Below are 25,191 nucleotides of genomic sequence, written 5' to 3'. Positions count from 1 at the left end.
TCCCTTTCTACCTACTTTTCACCTGCTTAATTTCTATTTATTTTTTAGTTCTATGTATCTTTCAGTTACTTTCTGAATCCTTGCACCTCCTTTGGCAAGGGGCCCTTCACAAATACTCTCCCAGCACCAGCACCCTGTACTTCAGATACCCTGGCACTGAGCACCCTGGGTAACTGCCTACCTGTATTGTCCCCTGGACTCCCAGCTCTGGGAGTACAACGAACAGGTTTGGTTTCCAGAGTTACAGTACCAATATTTAATGGGGTTCTTAGAGCACATAGCTGCTTCTCAATAAATACTAATTAAAGCGTCAACGATATGCTGGTATTACTCAAAGATCATTATAAACATCTTTTTCTTCTTCATCCTGACAACTCTAAAATTGCCCTTTTTAGTGACGTGGGAAATTACTGAAGAGTCTTAGCTAGAGAAATGCGCTGGTTTGACTTAGCTTCAAAATGGCACTCATGCAGCTGTGGGAAGAACTGATGGAGCCTAGAAAGGGGCTGAGGAGGCAGTTTCAGGGCAAATGCAGTCATTCGGGTCAGAGAGGAGATTGGGATATATTTTCAGGGTTTATCTGACAGAACCTAATGTTTATCATGAGAAAAAGAACAAGATCATGAAAGACTCCAAGGTTGTGCGCCATGTAGCCCACTAGGTGTGCCATTTTAGGAGATGGAGAGAAGACAGGGAAGGGGTTTGAGTACAGGCAGAGTTTCAGTTTTGCAAGTTTGAGATGTCTATCAAATATTTAAGCACAGACATTGAGTGGGCAGCTGACTATATGCTATGGGTTTCGGATTTAGGAAGACCCTTCACCATTACGTATCATGCGTTACAGGCTTTCAGTAGATGTTCTTTACGCAACTTAAGGAGATTAATCTGTTTCTATTTCTCAAGAGTTCTTACCAGAAACAGGCACTGAATTTGGTAAAATGTTTTTCATGCATCAGTTAACACAATCATGTTTCTCTTCTTTAACCTGTTAATACACGGGTTTTCAAATATTAAACCAGTCTCACATCCCTAGAATAAACCTCAGTTGCATATAGAGTGTGCCCTTGTTCCATATTGAATTCTGTTTACTAATACTTTAAGTTCTGTTTACTAATACTTTGAGAATTCTTATGTCTATATTTAGGAGGGAAAATAGTATTTTTCCTTTTTTTTTTTTTTTTTTGCATTATCTTCTCTGGTTTGGGTATTCGGCAGTAACTACTAGCTTCACAAGACCAGTTAGGAAATGTTCCCTCCTCTGGCATTGCTGGAAGACACTGTGTAGAAATGATGTTAATACTTAAATATTTGGAGAAATTCTCGAGTGAAACAGTCTGGGCCTTGACATTTCCTTTCAGAGAGTATTTTTTTTTAAATGATAAGTCCAATTTCCTTAATAGTTATAATAGTTATAGTATTATTCAAATTTTCTACTTCATTTATCACAGAAAAAAAATCACTATGTGTGGTGGTGGGTATTAAATTGTGATAATCATTTCTCCATATATACCTATGTCAACTCACTATTGGTACACAACCAAAACTAATACAATATTATATCACAATTTAAAAAGTTATCTATTTCTTATTGAATGCATTATGATAGTTCTGGTTTTCGAGGAATTGATCCACTTCTTCTAGGTGTCAAATTACGTGTTTAGAGGTTATTTCTTGTTTTGATATTCCCGTTATTCTTTTAATGTCTGCAGAGGATGTAGCGGTGTAGCCCATTTTATTCCTGATATGGTAACTTGCCTCCTCACTTTTTTCTTTATTTTTCAAAGAATTAACTCTTAGTTTCATTGAATTTTCTCCATGTTTTAAATTTCATAGATTTTGCTCTTTGTTTTTTCTTTCTAGTTGCTTTGTGCCTATTTTGCTCTTCTTTTCTCTAGGTTCTTAGAGTGGAAACTCAGATTACCAATTTGAGACTTTCCTTTTTTAATACATGCTTATTTAGTGCTATCAATTTCCCTCTCAGAACTACTTTGGCTGTTCCCACAAATTTTGGTATGTTATATTTTCATTTTTATTAAGTTCTCTACATTTTATTTCCCTTGAGACTACTTTTTTGTAGTAGTAAAAAAAAGAGTCAAAAAAGTCAAGTCACTACTTAAAGATGTTATTTCAGTTTCTAAGTAGTTTAAATTTTCCTATTACATTTCCATTATTGATTTCTTTTTTATTCCACTGTCAACAAAAAAAACATACTCTGTACGATTTCACATCTCTTATATTTGCTAAGGTTGTCTATGGCCCAGGTTATGGCATATCATGGTCTATGTTTCATGAGCATTTGAAAACAATGTGAATTCTGCCACTGTTGCATGGAATGTTCTATAAACGTTGATTAGATCCTCCTGGTTGATGGTACTGAACCCTTCCATATCCTTGCTAATTTCCTATCTGCTTGTTCTTTCAGTTCCTCAAAGGGAGCAATGAAATCTCCAATTTGAACTGTGAATTTGTCTATTTTTCTTTTTGGTTCTGTCAGTTTTGAATCACATATTTTATTGCTATCTTATTTGATGCATACCCATTTAGGATTGCTAGATCTCTTTGATGGACTGACCCTTTTATCATTATATACCACTTTCTTTCAATTCACATTTGCATGATATGCCTTTTCCTGTCCTTTCACTTTTAATCTACATATATGGTTATATTTGGAGGTTTTGGGGGGAAAAAAGCATACAGTACGGTCTTCTATTTTAATCCACTCTGGCAAGCTCTTTGTATTGGTGTATTTTGACCATTTACTTTTAAGGTAATTATTGCTACACCAAGGCTTTATTCTGCCCCTTTTTTCTTTTCAGTTGTTTTTCTTCATTTCTTGCCTTTTTCTGCAGCTCTCTGGGAATTTTTTTAGACTTACATTTGATGTATCTATGGTGTTTTAAATGTATCTCTTTGTAATGCTTGAGGTATTACATATCTAGATACATAGATGTATTTTTACATTTTATGTACATTAGTTATCTAATGTCTAATGTCATCATCTTTCACCAGTTCGAGTAAAATCTTACCTCCCATAACCAATGGGTCAAGGAAGATATCAAAAAGGAAATGAAAACTATGTTGACACAAGAGTTCTAGGAAGACAACAGAGTAGAAGGATCCCGAGCTCACCTCTTCCCATGACACACAGAGGCAACAGGTACATATAAGGCAAGTCCATTCTGAAAATGACCTGAAGACTAACAGAACAGATCACCCATGGCCATAGGCAAAAAAGGAGTCACACTGAGAAGGGAAGAAGGGGGGCAGAGATGGACTTTAGGAACCAACCCCCTGGTGTAGGAACCCACAAGTGAGAAGGATATCACAGGTGTGAAGGTTCTCCCCTAGGAAGGAAGAAATCAAGCCACACATTAAGCATCCAGGTCTTGGGAACATGTACCTAAAGACCAGTTCCCATAACACAAGGCTCTAACAGGGCTTAACTTCAGGAGAGCCAGGGTATTACAGGAAACTGAGACTTTTCTTAAAGGGCCAGTATGCTGTACCACCCTGTCCAAGGCCCAGCATAGAGCAGCAGTTTGTGAGTACTTAAGTGAAGGAGATTCACTGAGTTGCTTTAGGATATGTGAAGTGACAGGGATCTACAAGGGCTTTCTCAGAGAATGGATGGCTAGTGGGTGCCGTTTTTCTTGCCCTCCTCCAGTCTAGCTGGTTGGCTGCTTGCTAGAGCCAGTTCTGACACTCTCCATCTGCACTGCTAGTCATGTCCACTTCACCCCAGCATTCCCCTGCAGACCCACCTGCCCAGGCATGCATCCCTCCAAAGCAGCTCATGCCCCTGACACACCTGGCAGGCAGTCCTGGCCAGGACTGGCACCCCTACAAGAAGCTCCTGGAGTGGGGGGAGGGGGATACTGGAGGGGGGAACACACCCACAGCAGCTATAGTCCAGCCTCTCTGCCAGCTGTGCCAGGAGTTAATCCTACCCAGCAGCAAGTCTACAGTAGCTAGAGCCAGGCCTCTCAGCCAGCCACGCCTGGGGCCAGCCCTGCCCACCAGCTCAAAGGCAGGGCAGTAGTCATGGCCAGTCACTGCAGACAGTGGGACTGGGGGCCAGCAGCAACCACCAAAACAACTGCAGCAGCTGCAGCCCAGCTACAACAGAAGGGTGCACACAGCCCACACAGGGGACATCTGTGGACTACCTGGAACAGGATGCCTTCTAAATAGCAACACTACCTTCAAGACCAGGAAACATGACCTACTATTACATAGAAATGAAGAGACTGAGAAAAAATCAGGAAAAGGAGACAAAGGAATCTTAAAAGCAGAAAGAAGAAACAAATTACAATGCACAAGAGAAATCTATAAAGCTATCAACTAATTTTTCAGCAGAGACTTTGTACCAGAAGAAAGTGGCAAGATATATTCAAGCTGAAAGGCAAAAACCTACAACCAGGAATATTCAACCCAACAAGGTTATTACTCAACACTGAAGGAGAGTGTTTCCCAGAGAAACAAAGGCAGTTTCCATCACCACTAAATCAGCCTTAAAAAATTATTAACAGGACTTACTTAATCAGGAAAGACAAAACCAGAAATAGAAGAAAATTATGAAAAGAAAAAATTTCACCAGTAAAAACAACAGAAGTAAAAGTAGTAGATCAATCCCTTAAAAAGCTAGCATGAAGATTAAAAGTAAAATCAATAACCAGAAAAGACCTCGAATAGCCAAAGGAATATTGAAAAAGAAAGCCAAAGTTGGTGGCATCACAATTCCAGACTTCAAGCTCTATTACAAAGCTGTCATCATCAAGACAGTATGGTACTGGCACAAAAATGACATATAGATTAATGGAACAGAATAGAGAGCCCAGAAATACACCCTCAACTCTATGGTCAACTAATCTTTGACAAAGCAGGAAAGAATATCCAATGGAAAAAAGACAGCCTCTTCAACAAATGGTGCTGGGAAAATTGGACAGCCACATGCAGAAAAATGAAATTGGACTATTTCCTTACACCACACACGAAAACAGACTCAAAATGGATGAAGGACCTCAATGTGAGAAAGGAATCTATCAAAATTCTTGAGGAGAATGCAGGCAGCAACCTCTTTGACCTCAACCGCAGCAACTTCTTCCTAGGAACATCGCCAAAGGCAACAGAAGCAAGGGCAAAAATGAACCATTGGGATTTTGTCAAGATCAAAAGCTTTTGCACAGCAAAGGAAACAGTTAACAAAACCAAAAGACAACTGACAGAATGGGAGAAGATATTTGCAAACGACATATCAGATAAAGGGCTAGTATCCAAAATCTATAAAGAGCTTAGCAAACTCAACACCCAAAGAACAAATAATTCAGTCAAGAAATGGGCAGAGGACATGAACAGACATTTCTGCAAAGAAGACATCCAGATGGCCAACAGACACATGAAAAAATGCTCCACATCACTCGGTATCAGGGAAATACAAATCAAAACCACAATGAGATACCACCTCACACCAGTCAGAATGGCTAAAATTAACAAGTCAAGAAATGACAGATGCTGGCGAGGATGCGGAGAGAGGGGAACCCTCCTACACTGTTGGTGGGAATGCAAGCTGGTGCAACCACTCTGGAAAACAGTGTGGAGGTTCCTCAAAAAACTGAAAATAGAGCTACCCTATGACCCAGCAATTGCACTCCTGGGTATATATCCTAAAGATACAAACGTGGTGCTCCGAAGGGGCACATGCACCCGAATGTTTATAGCAGCAATGTCCACAATAGCCAAACTGTGGAAGGAGCCTAGATGTCCATCAACAGATGAATGGATAAAGAAGATGTGGTATGTATATACACAATGGAATACTATGCAGCCATCAAAAGACATGAAATCTTGCCATTTGCAATGACGTGGAAGGAACTAGAGGGTATCATGCTTAGCAAAATAAGTTACTCAGAGAAAGACAACTATCATATGATCTCTTTGATATGAGGAAGTGGAGATACAATGCGGGGGGGTTGGGAGGAGGTAGGAAAATAAAAAATGAAAAGATGGGATTGGGAGGGAGACAAACCATAAAAGACTCAATCTCAAAAAACAGACTGAGGGTTGCTGGGGGGAGGGGGGACGGGAGAGGGTGGTGGGGAAATGGACATTGGGGAGGGTATGTGCTATGATGAGTGCTGTGAAATGTGTAAAGCTGGCGATTCACAGACCTGTACCCCTGGGGATAAAAATACATTATATGTTTATTAAAATAAAATAAAATTTAAAAAAATTTTTAAAAAAAGTAAAATCAATTATAGCTACAAAATTTAGTTAAGGGATACAAAGAATAAAAGACAAAAAATAAAACATCATATACATAAAACATTTGGTAGGGAATAAAAATCCAAATTTAACTGACCATCAACTTAATAAAAACTGCTCAATATACAAGATACAAAATATGAATCTCATGGCAACCACAAACCAAATAAGTATGATACACAAAAAACTTACAGAAAGGAACCAAAGCATAACATTAAAGAAAGTCATTAAATAACCAGGGAAGAGAGCAAAAGAATAAAGTACAAAAACAAGCAAAGAACAATTAAAATGGCACTAATTACATACCTATCAATAACTACTCTAAATGTAAATGGTCTAAATACTCCCATCAAAGGACATAGGGTGACTGAATGGAAAATAAAATGGGACTAATCTGCTTACAAGAGACTCACTTCAGACCTAAAGACACATAAAACTGCAAGTGAAGGGCTGGAAAGATATTCCATGCAAATGGAAGTGAAAAAAAAAAAAAAAGCTGGGGTAGCAATACTTATGGCAGACAAAACAGCATTTATAGCAATGACTGACTGTTAATAAGAGATAAAGGCATTACATAATGGTAAAGGAAATCAATCCAGCAAGAGGATATAACAATCGTAAATATCTATGTACCTAAATATGTTTCATATATAAATAGAATACGTAAATGGAAAAACTGACAGTAATACATTTGAAGATTTTAACACCCTGCTCACATCAATGGATAGAGCATCCAGACAAAATCAGTAAACAGTGGCTTTAAACAACACAGTAAGGCAGATGGACCTAGCAGACATGTACAGAACATTCTATCCAAATACAGCCAAATACACATTCTTTTCAAGTGCACACAGAACATTCTCCAGGGTAGATTACATATTAGGCCACAAAACTAGTCTTGATAAATTTAAGAGGACTGAAATCCTATCAAGCATCTTTACTGACCACAACAGTATGAAACTAGAAATTACAAGAAAACTGCAAATTACAAACACATGGAGACTAAAGGTGCTATTCAACAACCAATGGGTCAATAAATAAATCAAAGAGAAAATAAAAAAAATACCTGAAGACAAATTCAATGGAAACACAATGGTTCAAGATCTTTGAGACAATGCAAACAAAAGTAGTCCTAAAAGGGAAATTTGTAGTAATACAGGCTTACCTCAAGAAACCAGAGAAATCTCAAACAAACTACCCTTCCACCTAAAGAAAGTAGGAAAAAAAGAACAAAGCCCAGAGTTCGTAACAGGAAATAAAGATCAGAGAGGAAAGAAACAAAATAAAGACTAAAAAAAATGAAAAAAGATCAGATCAATGAATCTAAGAGGTAGTTCTTTGAAACAATGAACAAAAATGATAAGCCTCTAGCCAGGCTCACCAAGGAAAAAAGAAAACTCAAATAAAATCAGAAGTGAAAGAGGAAAAGTAACCAGAAGCACAGAAATACAAAGGATTAGAAGAGACTACTATGAAAAACAATACACCAACAAAGTGGACAACCTGGAAGAAATGGAAAGATTCCTAGAAACATGCTATCTGCAAAGACTAAATATGGAAGAAACACAAAATCTGAACAGACCAATTACTAGTAACAAAAATCCATGATACTATATATAGAAAACTCTTAGGATGCCACCAAAACAAAACAAAAAACTATTAGAATAAATGAATTCAGTGAAATTCCAGGATACCAAATTAATATTCAGAAATCTGTTGCACTTCTATATTATAATAACAAACCAGCAGTAAGAAAAATTAAGAAAACAATCCTTAAAATCTTCCAAAAACTGTAGAAGAGGAAATACTCTTAACTCATTCTGTGAGGCAAACATCTCCCTGATAGCAATGCCAAACAAAAATACTACAAGAAGAGGAAACTCTAGACTGGTATTCCTCATAAGTAACGATGCAAACACACTCACCAAGAAACGAGCAAACAGAATCCATCAGCATATTAAAGGAATTATACACAATGACCAAGTAGATTTATTCCTGGAATTCAAGGATGGCAAATGAAAATCAATATAGTTTACCACATTAATAAAATGTAAGAAAAAAAACCCCAATCATCTCAATTGATGCATAAAAAACATGACAAAGTTCAACACCGTTTTATGATAAAACCACTCAACAAAGTTAAGAATGGAAGGAAACTTTATCTACATGATAAAGGCCATCTATCAAAAATGCAGAGGTGGGACGCCTGGGTGGCTTAAGCCGCTGCCTTCAGCTCAGGTCATGATCCTAGGGTTCTGGGATAGTGTCCCACATCGGGCTCCTTGCTCAGTGGGGAGCCTGCTTCTCCCTCTGTCTCTGCCTGCCGCTCTGCCTGCTTGTGTTCTCCCTCTCTCTCTGTCTCTCTGACAAATACATAAATAAATAAAATCTTTAAAAAAAAATGCAGAGGTAATATCATACTCAATGTCTAAACCTTAAAATCTTTTCCCTTAAGATCAGCAACAGAATAGGATACCCACTTTTACCAATTCTACTCAACATAATAAGTGCTAGCTAGAAATATTAGGTAAGAAGAAAAAATTATCAAAGGTGGAAATTGAGAAGTGAAATGATCTCTTAACAGATTAAAGGATTTTATATGCAGAAAACCCTAAAGGTTCTGCAACCCTCCTACAAAAAAACTTTTAGCAGTAATATATTCATCAAAGTCATAGAATACAAAATCAACATGCAAAAATCAGTTGCATTTCCATACATTACTGACAAACAATAAAGGTGATGCTTACAAGATACTCAAAAAAATTTTTTTTAAGATTTTACTTGAGAGAGAGTGAGCATAAGCAGGGAAGAGAAAAGGCTTCCTGCAAGCAGGGAGCCCGATGTGGAACTTGATCCCAGGACCCTGAGATCATGACCTGAACCGAAGGCAGAAATTAAATCAACTGAGCCACCCAGGTGCACCAAGATATACAAAAATAAACTTAAAGTAGATCAAGACCTAAATGTAAGAGTTAAAAATATGAAACTCTTATAAGAAAATACTGGAGAAAATCTTCACAACACTGGATTTGGCCATCATTTCTTGGATATGACATCAAAAGTAAAAGACAACAAAAGAAAAAATGGATAAATGTGACTTCAAAGTTAAGTTTTTTGCATCAAAAAACACTATCAGGGGCGCCTGGGTGGCTCAGTGGGTTAAAGCCTCTGCCTTCGGCTCAGGTCATGGTCCGAGGGTCCTGGGATCAAGGCCCGCATCGGGCTCTTTGCTCAGGAGGGAGCCTGCTTCCTCCTCTCTCTCTGCCTGCCTCTCTGCCTACTTGTGATCTCTCTGTCAAATAAATAAATAAAATCTTTAAAAAAAAAATAAAAACACTATCAGGAAAGTGTAAAGACGATGCACAGAATGGGAGAAACTACTTGCAAATCTTATATCTAAGAAGGGATTAATGTCCAAAATATAGGGAAAACTACAACAAAGACTCCAATTAAAAAAAAAAAGGGGGGGCAAAATACTCAAACAGACATGTCTTCACAGATATAAAAATGGCCAATAGGTACTTAAAAAAAAAAAAAGACCAATATTACTTGCTATTAGGGAAATGCAAATCAAACCACAATGAGCTATCACTTCATAGCCATTAGGATGGCAAAGAAAAAGAAGAAAAGAAAGAGAAAAGTGGTAAGTGTTGGTGAGGACATGGTAATCTTGGAATCTTTCTGCACTGTTGGTGGAAAAGCAAAAATGTTCAACCACTATGGAAAAAAGTTTAGAAATTCCTCAAGAAGTTAAACGTAGGGGCTCCTGGGTGGCTCACTTGGTTAAGCTCCTGCCTTTGGCTCAGGTCATGATTCCAGGGTCCCAGGATTGAGCCGTGCATTGGGATCCCTGCTCAGGTAGAAGGTCTGCTCCTCCTCTACCTCTACTCCTGCCCCTCCCTATCTGTGCTCACACTCACACTCTCAAATAAAATCTTTAGGGAAAAAAAGTTAAATATAAAATTACCACATGATTGAGCTTTTTTTTTTTTTTTTAAAGATTCACTTGAGAGACAGAAGAGTGTGTGTACAAGTGCGTGGGGGAAGTGGAGGGGGAGTGATAGAGGGAGAGGGAGAAAGAGAATCTCACCAGACTCCCAACTAAGCACCCAAGTCAGGGCTCAGCCTAAGGACCCTGAGATCATGACCTGAGCCAAACGCAAGAGTCCAACACTTAACCAACTGAGCCACCCTGGAGCCCCACAACCAATCATCTCCAATCCTAGGTATATACCACAAAGAAGAGAAAGGACTAACAAATACTTACATACTATTGTGTATAGCACCATTATTCACAAGAGCCAAAAGATAGAAACAACCCAGGTGTTCATCAATAAATGAATTTCAGCATTTACGTATGTTATCTAGCCTTGAAAAAATGAAACTTCAACACATGCTGTAACTGAATGAACCTTGAAGACATTATGCTAAGTGAACTAAGCCAAACACAAAAGACATTGTATCAGTCCACTAACATGAGATATTAAAATAAATATGTCCAGAGACAGAAAGTAGTCTAGAGATCACCAGAAACTGAAGGGAGGGGGCAAGGGAGAGTGGTCATTTAATGGGTAGAGTTTTCATGTGAGACGATAACAAGTTCTAGAAGTGGATAATACTGATGACTGTACAACACTGTGAATATACTTAATGCCATTTAACTGGACAGTTAAAAATGGACACAAAATAAAATGTAAAACATGTCTTACCACAATTTTTAAATAGGCAAAACCAGAAAGAACCTTACCTCCATTTTGATCCTTTCATGCTCTTTTAAAATATAATGGTCTTAAATATTTTCAGCACATACACTTAAAACCAGTGTTCTAATTTTTGCTTTCACTGTCAAATACTTTAGAAAACTCAAGAAGACAAGGAAAGTCTCTTACTTTTACCCGTATTTTTCCTTACCATGTTCTTCCTGGTGTCCCAAGGCTCCCTGTTTTATCATTTCCTCTCTGTCATGAGAACTTCTTTTAGCTGTTCTCTTAGGGTCAGTCTACTCATGACAAATTCTCTTAGTTTTTTGTTCTTCTGAGAATTTGATATTTCCTTAATTCCTGAAGGGTATTTTTCACTGGATAGAGAACTCTGAGTTAACAGATTTTTTCTTTCAGGGCTTGAAAAATATTTTGCCACTTCCTTCTGGCCCCCATGATTTCTGATTAGAAATTCCCTGCCATTCAAATCATCTTTCCCCTTAGGTAAGACTTTCCTTGTTGCTTTGAAGATTTTTTTTGTCTTCAGTTTTCTAAAGTTTAATTAAGTCTCTTGGCATAGAATTCTCTGGGTTGATCCTTGGATTTACCTTTGAGTTCTTATTTCCTCTTGAATCTGTAGTTTTTTATCTCGCCAAAGTCAGCAAGTTCTCAGCCATTATTTCTTTGAGACCTTAAGCTTCACGGTCTTTCTCCATGTCCAGTGACACAAATGCTAGGTCTGGTACACTGCCACAAGCCCCGGAGGCTCTGCTCCTTCTCTTTGTCTAACCCTCCCTAGTGTTCAGACTGAGGGGTCTCTATTGCTCTACCTTCCAGTGCGTGTTTCGTTTTCTTTTCTAAGATTTTATTTATTTGACAGAGAGAGAGATCATAAGTAGACAGAGAGACAGGCAGAGAGAGAGGGAGAAGCAGGCTCCCTGCTGAGCAGAGAGCCTGATGCAGGGCTTGATCCCAGGACCCTGAGATTATGACCTGGGCTGAAGGCAGAGGCTTAATCCACTGAGCCACCCAGGCACCCCCCCAGTGCATGAATTCTTTATTCCTCCATTCTGCCATCGAACCCCATATCCCCATGCTTCATACTTTCTTCTATTTTTCAGCTCTAAAATTCCCATTCATTCTATCATCTATTTGCTGAAACTTTGTATTTCTTTACTGAGGCTGTTTTTTCATTTGTTTCAAGTATGTTCATAATTACTCATTGAAGCATTTTTAGCCTGGCTCTTTAAAATCCATGAGAGAATTCTAACATCTCTGTCATTTCCATGTTGCCATCTATTAGCGATCTTTCTCATTCGGAGGAGACCTTCCTGGCTCTTGGTATAATAAGTCATTTTCAATTGACTCTGGACATTTTCATATTAAGAGACTCTGGATCTTAAAACTTGTTTTTGTTGATTTTCTCCAATACTTCTCCAGCCTCATCACTGCAGGTAGAGATAGACGTCCAGGTTCTCCCTTGGCATTGGTTAATAACGAAGTGTGGGGAGCTCTTTACCATAACTGGGTATTCAAATTCCCCATGTGGTCTCCACAGATGCCAGTGCAGGTGACCTGCTTATCACTTCGCCATGGTCAAAGTCCTGACTCTCCAACAGGCTTCCTCTGACACTACCCCAGTGGGGTAAGTATGTTACTGGATGAGGAAGAAAGTCCAGGATTCTCATGGGGTCTCCACTGACACCACAAAGTGGGAGCTCTTGAGTGTCCAGGCAGGATGACAATCACAGCTCTCTAATTAGCCAATCTCTGGCAGCATCCCGGGGGTGGGGGGGGATATGGGGGAGGGGCTGAGGCACCTGTTACAGACTTCTTTAAGATTTTATTTATTTGTCAGAGAGAGACAGACAGAGAGAGAGAAGGAAAGAGAGAGAGGGAGAAAGAGAAGAAGCAGGGAGAGGGGCAGGCAAGAAGGGGCAGGGAGCCCAATGTGGGACTTGATCCCACGACCCCAGGATCAGGACCTGAGCCAAAGGCAGTTGCTTAACTGACTGAGCCACCTAGGCATCACCAGACTGATTTTAAGTCTAGGCTCCCCACTCGGTCTTTGCTGGCATAAATGGGAGTAGGACACAGTTTCTTCTGTAGGGTTTGGCTGAACTAGAGAGATTATGTCTACAAGTTTTCTTACCATGCTGCTCCCTTCTTAAGAGATCAGGCTTTTACTGAGGCAAGTTATGCCTGTGCTCATTAGTGTTTCCAGGCTGCCAGTGTATCCAGTTCCATGTCTAGGTAAATTTCAGGTAACAAGAAAAGTCCCTAGCCAACTGGCCTTCTTTTAATCTTACAGAGTCTTATTTTATATAAAGTAATCAATGCTGTAGCCCTACTTACTAAAAGGTATATGGAAAAGTACATCTCTTTCATCTTCCCAGAAGCAGAAGTTCCTAAATGTATCTTTAAAGAATGTTATCTACTACTTTAACATTTAAAAATAAATAGTCATAAATACAATGGAATAAGATGCAATTCTTTAAAAAGTAGGCAATGCTTTCATAGTGATACAAAATGACTGCCAAAATACATTAAGTGACAAAAGCAAGGTGTAAGTGGTGTGTAGAGATGGCTATCTGTGCAAAAGTAGAATGCAAGAGAACCCACATATGGATTTGCTAGTGCATGAACCAAGTACCGTTGGAATATTATACAAGAAACTCTTAATGGTAGATGCCTTTGGGGAGAAAAAAGTGGAAAATTAAGGAATAAGACAGCAGGATAAGAAAAAGGAGACTACGTTTTTGCATGTTTTCAAAAGAGTGTCATGTTTTTAAAGAATAAATTTTATTTCGAAAAATCAGCAGGTGAGACATAGGAAAATCCTGTAGATGGCTAACAAGTTTTTATCACTAAAATTAGAAAATGCTACATACAGTAATAGAAGAATTAATCATTCAGTGGACTAGAACAGAACAGAGGACGAACTGTAGGAACTGGAATACAACCTCGTATGGATTAACGAAAGAACAACTTGGAAAATGTATTTTAGATTCTGGTATAATGACAGACTGGAAGCAAAAGATACTGTATCTTGGGATCAGCTCACCTTGGGGCACAGGCGCTCAGGTTGATTCCTCCAACCAGAGCACCACCCCTCTTGCCCAGATGAACTTATTCCCTTCATTTCAATGAGGAGACAACAAGGGAGGCAAATACAGAAGAGTCAGAGCGGCGCAGGGGAGAGTGCTGGCATGGGCTTCAGAGTTCTGGGCTGGAACCAGGTCCCCTCCCAGGGGACCGCGGCGTCTCAGGTAATTTGCTTGTTATCCCCCTGGACATCACTCTCAGGGTTATAGTGAGAATGAAACAGGAATGTGTGAAGATTCGGCATAACTCCTGGTACCTAGCAATTACTCAGTAAATATTAATGGACTCTGATTAACAGAGACTAAGTGGAGCCAGGACATTCCTCTCACGAATAGCCACTACCCCTGATTAAAGAAAATTCTCCAGATAACTACTCAAGTAACACCTCAAAATGTCAGCAAAGGAAAGCTGCTGGGCCTGAAGTGATCTGACTAGCTATTAAATACAACTACTAAAGCAAATCTCTTAGCAAGTTTGTTATTTTAACACAATACTGTTGTGTCTATATTCATTTAATATCAAACTTGCTAAGTGACTAGAACATAATGATTCCAACCACTAAAAAGAAAGTATAAATACGTGGCGTGATAGAGGTGGTAGTTTTCACTACAATGACAGCATCACAATATATGAATGTCTGAAATTAACAAGTTGTACACCTTAAATCTACACGATGTTAAATGTCAAATCAATTTCAACAATAAATAAATAATCCAAGTCTCTCCCCTTTATTGTCTAAATCTCAAAATTCCATAGGAAGAAGCCAAAGAAATGCCTGAAGTAATCTTTCTATTCAAAAATAATTGAGAAACCTAGAAATATTTTTAAGGATATGCCTGAGAAAATCCCTATGTTCTATAAATGGACCACAGTGGCACACCTCTTTTGCCTGATTATAGGCTTGAGAGTGACTGAAAGAAACAAATACTAGTACATCCAAATGCAAATCAGCAATTATTTCTTTAATTTACTGAAACATATTTGAACCATTATTATACTAAAGTCATGATACAATCAACTACTATGTTAGTGCTCGTGTGTATTAACTGGGGACCAGGGAACATGCAAAAGTATATGCAGTGGGAAGAGAAGGGCACGCGGTGGGCATGTGGATGTGCCTGTATGAATATACTAGGCTGGAAATAATTTCAGAAAATGTCTTCTAAAAATTACCACCTGAATTTATCATAAAAATCAATACAACGAATTCAGCTAAAAAGCCCCAGATAAAGCTTATTAACCTAAAAATACATAAATCATTGCAACATTCTGAGGCAACACTGATAACCAAGGCAAAGCTTGGGGCACCTGGGTGGCTCAGTAGGTTAAGGGTTTGCCTTCGGCTCAGGTCATGATTCCAGGGTCCTGGGATTGAGTCCTGCATCAGGCTCCCTGCTCAGCGGAGAGCCTGCTTCCCCCTCTGCCTTCCACTGCCCCTGCTTTTGTGCTTTCTGTCTCTCTCTCTCTGACAAATAAATAAAATCTTCAAAAGAAACAAAAGGCAAAACTCTTCAACATAAGAAAAGCAATTAAATGAACTTTCAGTTAATTAGTATTTTAGTATTAAGGAAGGTCCAAAGTCAAGGAGCTTCTAGGTTCTCTTCTAAAGAGAAATACCCAGAGAGTAGGATGAAGAACTTCAAGGGCACGTTACTAATGTCTCAACCCAGACTCAGACATCAGAAGTAAGCCCCGGGGCACCTGGGGGGTGCAGTTGGCTGGGGGTCTCACTCTTTGTTTTGGCTTGGGGCACAATCTTGCGGTTGTGAGACCAAGGGGCCCATGGTGGGCTCTGTACTCAGCAGGGAGTTTACTTGAGATTCTCTCTCTTCATCTCCCTCTGGCCCTCCCCCTGCTTGTGCGTGCACTCTCTCTAAAATAGATAAATCTTAAAAAAAAAAAAAAAAAGAGTAAGCCTTGCCCATTTTACTCACAAAATAAATGGGACTTCAAAATACTCAATACCAAAATACAAATACCAAGCAAATACATATGTTAGGAGCAAATGAATATTGTATTCCTCCTTGGTTGTGACTGTGCCAGGCTTTGGGAAGACAGAAGGATAAATTCAGGTCCTCTGGCATTGCCAAAGTAGTGACATCAGCTAAACCTCGCCTCCTTCTCCAACCCCTGCGCTCTGAAAACCTGCCAGGTGTTCCCACCATGGGGAAATCCAGACTTAGCTACTCAGGTGCACCTGAGGATTCCCTGCGCGGTGGGTCTCACACTCCTCTGCCAAGTCGCTCAGGAAAGCTAAGCCAAGGCACTGCAAGAGTTCTGTTCCATCCAGATTCCTGGAATGCCCACCACGTGGGAGAGACATCTTACAGGCTCTGGAGATGAGCTCAGGCTCTTACTCACCAGGGTCCTAGGTTCCTCCTACTTTTGCACAAAATAGCAGGACACATAACGGCCGCATCCTCTTGCCGTTATTTCCACTTCCCAAAAGCGGACTAGAGTTCAAAAGGATCAAGTCTGCTGACCTTGTCTTTAATAAGGCTAACTCACTGTACTTGTGCATTACACAGAACCCATTATTTGACCAAATATAAGCACAACAGTGAAGAAATTAACATTCTGTATAAAAAAAAAGAAGACAAGAGTGAAATCCTTTTTTTCTTTTCTTTTTTTGGTACCCATATTTCACCGCTCTTGGCCGACAACTGAAATGAAGCTATTCTTATCCTAGAGCTGCAGGGAGCCTCCCAGGCAACTCCCCGGCCACTGACAGCCTGGGAGCGGCAGAAAACAGAAGCACCTACATCTGAAAGCTTCCCCTTATTTCCCTGAGCCTGAAATTATGAAACTACAAAGAACACTAAAGAAGAACAGCAAAAACATGTGAGAGACAATATACATCTTCATAATATATGTAGTGAATAGGCTGAAATGAAATGTTCAAATAGACCAAAAAAGTATCCAGTGATTCAGGAAAAGGACAAAATAAAACACACAAATTACAGAGACATCAGTCATGCAGAGATGAGTTAATCTGAAAACTTCCTTTTCAGTACACATAAGCCAGAAACAAATCCAGACTGAGTCCACTGTTACATTAGAAACAGCTGTCAATGTTCTCAACTTCTAAATGCAAAGGCCTAAGTTCCAGTCCCGGATCTACCACTAAGCAGATGAGACTTCAGGCAAGTCATTTAATCTCTCATCCTAGAGAGATTCTACCAGGCGGTGCCTATTACCACTCTGACATTCCATCCTTTCTAGCTTTAAAATTATGGGGTTCTAAGCAATGAAAATGCAAAGGTATAATATTACCGTATTATTGTAATCAGATGGGTCATAAGTGCTCTGTTTAAAAACTTCACATAGTTCCACAAATTCTTCCATCATCTCGTGGATTTGTCCATTTAAAATCGCTCCTTTGGTACCACCAAATTCAAGTCTTTCCAGCTTTTCAAACTCCAATATGGTGACAAATATATCCTTGGTAAAAACACAGTACAATAAAGATCTTTCCACCACCTTGAACAGGACAGGAGCAGTTTAAAGTTGCAAAGATGAAACACTTTCAAGCATTCAAAAAAAATCAGTGATTTAATGGACACTTAATATGACAGAAAATTATAAATGATTTAAATGAACAAAGTTACTGGTTTTAAAATCATATTCCCATTTTCACATTTCCTGAGAATTTTCCAGCAGTCCAGGCAACACCTACTTTACCAGAGCTAAACATATGATTCTGTACTTTTACATCCTTCTAATCCTACCTCAGATCCCCGGGTCATATCTAAAGTCCTATCTTCAGTCTCCACTTTGCACTGAATTATCTCCCTTACTGAGAGGGGGCATAAGACTGTTAAGGAAAGGGAACCAGTCGCTCCTAGTTAGGCATTTAGCTCTTAGACTTTGAGAGGCATTCAGGCTGAGTAAGGGATGGGAATTTTCAAAACACGCAGTTCTAATTTTGGATGAAATACAACAAATTTTATGATAACAAGAAAGTCCAAACTTGAAAGAGCTTTACAAAGAGCTGAAGGCACTGCCACTAGATCTCCTGCTTAAAAAAAAACCCTTAGCCAGTTGGTTCCAACTACATGTGTGAATGTTTGTACATGCGTGTATTCAGTGTTTGTTTTTTAAGTATCTGAAAAACATTTACACACAGCACATATTTCCATGTTCTTTTTTTATGATGGGCTTTAGTATTTTTATAGTCCATATATTGATATTCTGAAAGATAGTGTGGCATTTTAGATAGTCAAATGGGTTTTCCAGGTATAGAATCTCAATGTCAAACATATAAAAGAAAAAATATAGTTTAGAGATTCTTGATTTACAATGGTCTTCCAAGAGCTTATTGAGTTAGAAGTCAAAGACCACTAACACATAAGAGAGTGTCACTTATATTCAGTATACTAAAAGAATAAAACAATGAATTAAAAAAAGAAAAGAAAGAAAGAAATCAAAGTAAATCTTATAAAACAACCTTAACAGCACTGGCCTTGTCAGCACTTCATAATAATCCAGAAAGGAGACCTTCCTCTCTCCCACCCAAACAGAATAAACTACTCCCAAATGATAGAGAAAACAAGATTTTTTAACCCATCCACAATACAAATAAATCACAAGTCAATAAATACCTCTATTTTCACGAACCGATCCAGAAATTTGTCAAATCTACAAAACACCAGTTGAGACTGGAAATCCCACGGTTTTAGCTCCTTGTTTCCCTTAAAATAGCTTGCCAATTCTTTTCTGTAGTCGAAAAAAGACTTTTTGAAAGTCTTTAAGATGTTAATGGTCACCTGAATCTTTTCCAAAGAGTCTTCAACTTCTCCTTTCAAAAGGTCTTCAGGTGAAAGGTAAGCTATTGCCTAGGTTTTAATAAAAGGAAACTCTGATCAAAAATATGTTTTTTAAAAAAGGTTTTTTTTTAGTGAAAATACCTGTTTCAATAAATCTTTTTTTTTCAATGAATCCTTTTTTTTTTTTTTTTTAAGATTTTGTTTATTTACTTAAGAGAAAGCATGTGGAGAGGCTCAGAGACAGAGGTAGAGGCAGGCTCCCTGCTGAGCAAGGAGCCCATCACGGGGCTCCATTCCAGGACCCCAGGATCATGACCAGGCAGAAGGCAGACACACTTAACAGACTGAGCCACATAGGTACCCCTCAATCCTTTTTTGTTTTGTTTTGTTTTTGCTTTTTAAGATTTTATTTGAGAGAGTGAGAAGCACTGGGGGGAGGTAGAGGGACGGAGGGAGAGGGAATGGGACAAGAATACTCCACGCTGAGCCTGACCTGGGGCTGGATCTCATGATCCTGAGGTCATGACCTGAGCGGAAACCAAGAGGGAGACACTGAGTGGATTGAGCCACTCAGGCGCCCCTCAACGCATGTTTTAAATGATACATCCTTAGAATTGGGCTAGCAATGCTGTGAGACAAAAAATAAATTCTAGAAATTCAGACACTGGGATTTCAATGACATACTTGTATACATTAGAATTATCTACAGGAGACTCTACAATTTCCGAATACACTTTCTAGCAATGACTAAGTTTTTGCTAAGCTTTGCAAGTATGACGACTGTATAATGAGAATTTGCACGGGTATTCTCACTACAAATATTCTGCATAATTTTTCCTTCATATAAAGAAATACACAAACCAGAAGGGGAATTCTTGAAGACCATGGGCTTTAAAAAATACGTTCACCTTACCTGGTAGCAGTGGGTCATCTGTAAAGGTTAGAAAGAGCTCATATAGTTAAGGGTCACACCAGCAATTTTCTTACGGTAGCAAGCATCTCTTCTACTAATATTAGAGGATGTAAAATCTAGTGGAAATAATGCTATATAAACTAGTTTTAAGTAGAGGAAATGGAAAGGTAAGAGGGGTTTTTAACAAAAAGACCCATGCAGGGGCATCTGGCTGGCTCAGTCAGTAGAGCACATGACCATTGATCTCAGAGGCAAAAGTTCAAGCCCCATGTTCAGCATGGAGACTACTTATTTAAAAAAAAAAAAAAAAAAAAAAAGACCCTAGTAGCAGATTTATGTACACTGGTCAATTTCTCATAGGACAGTCACATCTAGGTACCTTCCGGGCCTTCCCTACCCATATTTGCTAGGAATATTCAGAATTTCCCTCTTTAAGGACTTCAAGAAAATATAAATTCTATAGGTTCTGTTGTATACTATTTCTTCCCAAAGCACCCTCAACTCACATAAACCGTAGGCTTAAATTTTGTTCCTTGAATGTGGTGGTTGCTTAGAAAGTTGTTACCTATCTCAGTGGAGTACGTAATGAAAGCCATTGAGTTCACCTACCAGATGGAAGGATTTTTTTCTAAATGTAGACGTAGTATTCTCCTTCCCCATAATGATCACAGTTTTACATGTAATATAGACTGTGCCATAATTTGTAAGTAAGATACTCATGTTTAGCTTCTAAAACCCCTACGGATTAGAATTCTTTGAGTTTGAGCTGTAGATCGCCCATCTGTGCTCTTACTGCCCACTGCAACTGCCCGGAAGAGCGTACATGGCCTGTATGCTGCTAACACTGCACAGAGGACACTGAAGAGAACCACCAGTAACTCCTTAGCAATGTGTGTTATAAAGGAGTTAACATTTTGGTACAGGCTAGGGTTTCCAGAGACCTTTATCTTTATGTACACTTTATAAAAAATGTGCTCTGTGTCCTTTCAGGAAGCTTAAAAAAAACAATCTGTGGCAATGACTCAATTGCCTTTTCTGTTTCAGGACCCCCCAGTGACTTAATTACCTGCATCTAATTTAACGTCCAGGCAAGCTGTTCTTATTTTCATTCTTACTCTTCCTGATGGACCTTCACACAAATGACACAATCACAGCAATTAATCTCCCCAAGACAAGGGTGTAGTACTCATAGTAGTAAATACCCTAAGAAAATCTAGTCTATGTCCTTTCAATGGGCAGCAGGGTGTGTGAGGTAAAAACGATCAGCAGGAGGCAGTTATGATCCAGTTAGGGACTACTAACTGCTTTTGTGATATTAGCTAAATTATCTCAGAGGATCTCAGTTTCCTCATCTATGAAAGGAGCGAGATGAATTAAGTGAACCTCAAAATTCCTTTTAGTTCTTAAACTCTGAATTCTTTTCTGCTTCCTACAGCAACGCTCTGGAGCACAGCCGACCATGAGTACTCTATTCTCTCATACTCAAGGGTCTCAGCACACACCAAAAACCCATGGGATTTAGGATGAACTGGTCCCCACTCAGAGGTCTTATACACTAAAATACCGCTAACCAATTTATCAATAAGCCAATTAATCAATTTTTAATTAAGCAATTTATCTGCGAGATTATGTTAGCTGGATGCCTGTCTCTCACCTGCTTTTTTTTTAATGTGCTTTTATGGATTCTTACTTTTGCTCAAACGCGACATCTCTTTTCCAAGCTCACCTATCAGATTAAAAACTTTTCTTCAGGGCGCCTGGGTGGCTCAGTGGGTTAAAGCCTCTGCCTTCGGCTCAGGTCATGATCCCAGGGTCCTAGGATTGAGCCTCGCATCGGGCTCCCTGCTCAGCAGGGAGCCTGCTTCCTCCTCTCTCTCTCTCTGCCTACTTGTGATCTCTGTCTGTCAAATAAATAAATAAAATCTTTTAAAAAAATAAAATAAAATAAAACTTTTCTTCACCTAGGATCTTTTTCGACAAAGATTTTATTTTTTTATTTGACAGAGAGAGAAAGAGAGAGAGAGCAAAAGCGGGGTGAACATCAGAGGTCAAGAGAGAAGCAGACGCCCAACTGAGCAGGGAGCCTGATGCAGGACTTGATCCCAGAACCCTAGGGTCATGAACTGAGCCAAAGGCAGATGCTTAACGGACTGAGCCACCCAGTCATTCCTCTTCATCTAGGATCTTTAAGAACAATATCCACAAGAGATACCGAGCCAAGGAATAGACAGAGCTGTGGGTCGAGTGGTAATGAGGTACAACAAATAGGGAACAGACTGAGGTTACCAGGGAAAATAAGCAAGTCATTAAAAAAAAAAAAAAAAAAGACCCCATTATCAAAACTCCAGTATTCCATCAACTGAGGTGGCCAGGTGGCCAGATGTAGAGATGATGCCTTTTATAAATCCGGCCTAAATGACTGTTAATAGCCACTGTTAGAAAACACGTGAAGAGAAACATATTTACTTCTAAAATAAAAAGGATTTGATGGGGCACCTGGGTGGCTCAGTGGGTTAAGCCGCTGCCTTTGGCTCCGGTCATGATCCCAGGATCCTGGGATCGAGCCCCACATCGGGCTTTCTGCTTAGCAGGGAGCCTGCTTTCCTTCCTCTCTCTCTGCCTGCCTCCCTGCCTACTTGTGATCTCTGTCTGCCAAATAAATAAATAAAATCTGAAAAAAAAAAAAAAAAGATGATCCTGGAACATCTAAAAAAAATAATAATAATAAAAAAATAAAAAGGATTTGAAATTGGAATGCCTAGAAGGATTGGTCATAGAATGAAAATGAGTGGGACCAACCAGGAATAACAGCAAATGGTGGAGACCATGGTCATCTAGACAGCACATGACCTTTCCAAAGGGGTACCAGAAGATCTTATAACGGACTGTGCCAATGGCCATGACACAGCCAGTGCTGTGAGATCTCTAACTTTTCAGTGAAGGGTGGAACACTGAAATTTAAATGAGACCTCCTCAATTTAAACAATACTTTTCTAAAATTTTTAAATACCACAGAAATAAAAATATTGCATTGATGTATTAGCCAAATACATGATAGAATGCCAAGTTATCACCTCTGATGTTTAACACAGCAAGGGCTCAAATGTTTCATAAACACTTAAAGGTCAATAGATTCATGGAATACAAAGTACATGAAAGCTACATTATGAAATTATTAAAAACACAAAATGCGTAATGACATAAATTGTGCTAAGGTACAAATTAAACAAGATGGTACCACTATATACCCAATAAATCATCCCAATTTTTAAAAGATTTTATTTATTTGACAGAGATCACAAGTAGGCAGAGAGGCAGGCAGAGAGAGAGAGGAGGAAGCAGGCTCTCCACTGAGCAGAGAGCCCGACTCGGGGGCTGGATCCCAGGACCCTGAGACCGTGACCTGAGCCAAAGGCAGAGGCTTAACCCACTGAGCCACCCAGGCGCCCCCCCAATTTTTTAAAAAATTGTAGTGCTCAGGGTGCATAGGTGGATCAGTGGGTTAAGTGTCTGCCTGCAGCTCAGGTCATGATCTTGGTTCCTGGGATGGAGTCCACATTGGCCTCCCTGCTCAGAGGGAGACTGCTTCTCCCTCTGCCCCTCACCCCACTCATGCTCACTCTTTCTTGCTCTCTCAAATAAATAAAACCTTTAAAAAAAAAAAAAAGGTAATGTTCAAAGCTGGTGAATTATAATAAAATGTTTTTTCCAAATTGGTAATAGCAATGTAATTGATACAACCTTTTAAAAAAGAATTTGTAAATATCAAAAATTATTCAAGGGTCATGAAAACATTGCACCCTTTGATCATTATCAGAAATTTATATTAAACCGATGACCCAAGTTAAGGAAAAAGGACTCTCATGTAAAGTTGTTTTCTGCATATTGTGTATAACAGAGGAGACTGGAAGCAGCCTAAATATCCAACAATAAAATAATTTTTCAAGGAGCTAATAAAATAATTATGTGTGATAAAATGCATAAATACATGTAAGTTTTGAGAATATGAAATATAAAAAAGACTGAATTTTATGGTGATAGATGTGCAGGACTCTATTATTATAAATTGTATGTGATGAAAATATTTTATAATTATCATTAGTATACCACATATTACATTGTAGTTAAAAATCAAAACTGTTATTTTAAAATATGGAGCCTAGTGTAATGGCTAAGAAACTGTGCCACTTAAAAACTGGGTGACCTTATGAGAGCTATTTGTCTTCTCTTGAGTTCAAGGGATTTTTTTAAAATTACAAAATGGATTATTAATAGCATCTCTATGTCATAGCATTGCTAGGAATTACATTTTTAGTTTGTTTTTTTTTTTAAAGATTTTATTTATTCATTCGACAGATAGAGATCGCAAGTAGGCAGAGAGGCAGGCAGAGAGAGTGGAGGAAGCAGGCTCCCCACTGAGCAGAGAGCCCGATGTGGGGCTTGATCCCAGGACCCTGGGATCATGACCCGAGCCGAAGGCAGAGGCCTTAACCCACTGAGCCCCCCAGGTGCCCCTACATTTTTAGTTTTTGTAAAGGCTTAGAAGAGTTTCTCGCAAATAAAAGGCACTATATGCTGCTTGTTAATATAAGAAATGAACTAGATAGCAGATCGCTAGGGAAGACTTGGGGAGAGCTCAGCAATTCAGGGGACCCAGGTATCAAAGTTGGCCCATTACTGATTTGTGATTTGTAACATGTTGGGGCACATTCACTACCAAGTCCACTTGAGAATCAAGGAAATCAGGTCATCAGAACATTGGGCCAGGAGCCAGAAACACTAAGCAACAAGGGAAGCTACATTATTTGTTTGGGAGCTTGGCAAACTGGCCATGCCATAGACTAGAGGCCAGGGATCACAGGTTTACAGGACTTCTTATAAACTACCTACTGCAATAGATAACCACCTCTGGAGTTGATAAATTAGCAGAGATTTGTAGTAGTAAGTTTTAGTAAATCTCAAAATGTGATGAGGATCCTTTAAAATGGGTATAGCAGAAGTTGTGAGAATACATTGCTGACTTTTCAATAGGGATCAAGGTCTTTAACATGGAGATGCAAAGCCATCAGGACCTAGCATACTTGCTAACCAACAAAGAAAGAAATAGAACAAAGCCAGAGGAGAGAATATAGCAAGGAACAGATCCGTTGTTATCTCCCATCAATAGCTGCAACTAATTTGAAGGTCAATAGCTTAGAACTAGCTTTGACTGAGCCCCTGTTAAATGTCACATTGGGCACTCAATTTAGGTTACTTCTTGATCCTCAAAACAGCCCATGAACTGGGCATTACCCTCACTTACAGATATGGAAACTGAGGTCTCAAGAACCAATTTCCCTCCGTCTTAAGTATTTCAATTAGAATTGAATTCAGGTTGGTCTGAGGCCATAGTCCTTCTCCATATTTTCCACCTCTTTAAAACCAGAGAGAAACACACACACGCACA

General features: G+C 39.1%; 1 protein-coding gene across 2 annotated transcripts in view; it reads right to left on the bottom strand.

Moving 5' to 3' along the window:
- Positions 1–25,191, bottom strand: part of DNAH11 (dynein axonemal heavy chain 11) — a 331,865-nt gene that overhangs the window by 281,889 nt on the left and 24,785 nt on the right. For both annotated transcript variants that reach the window (XM_080818899.1, XM_080818900.1), the window contains exons 7-8: positions 18,668–18,901; positions 17,340–17,507 (exon numbers count right to left, since the gene is read on the bottom strand). In XM_080818899.1, the coding sequence (XP_080675025.1) occupies positions 17,340–17,507; positions 18,668–18,901 (402 nt within the window). The remainder of the gene's footprint in view (positions 1–17,339; positions 17,508–18,667; positions 18,902–25,191) is intronic.

This window comes from Martes martes, assembly GCF_963455335.1.
Source record: "Martes martes genome assembly, chromosome: 11".
NCBI lineage: Eukaryota > Metazoa > Chordata > Mammalia > Carnivora > Mustelidae > Martes > Martes martes.
The sequence above is the reverse complement of the archived record's forward strand: the minus strand, read 5'-3'. Positions and strand labels throughout refer to the sequence as shown.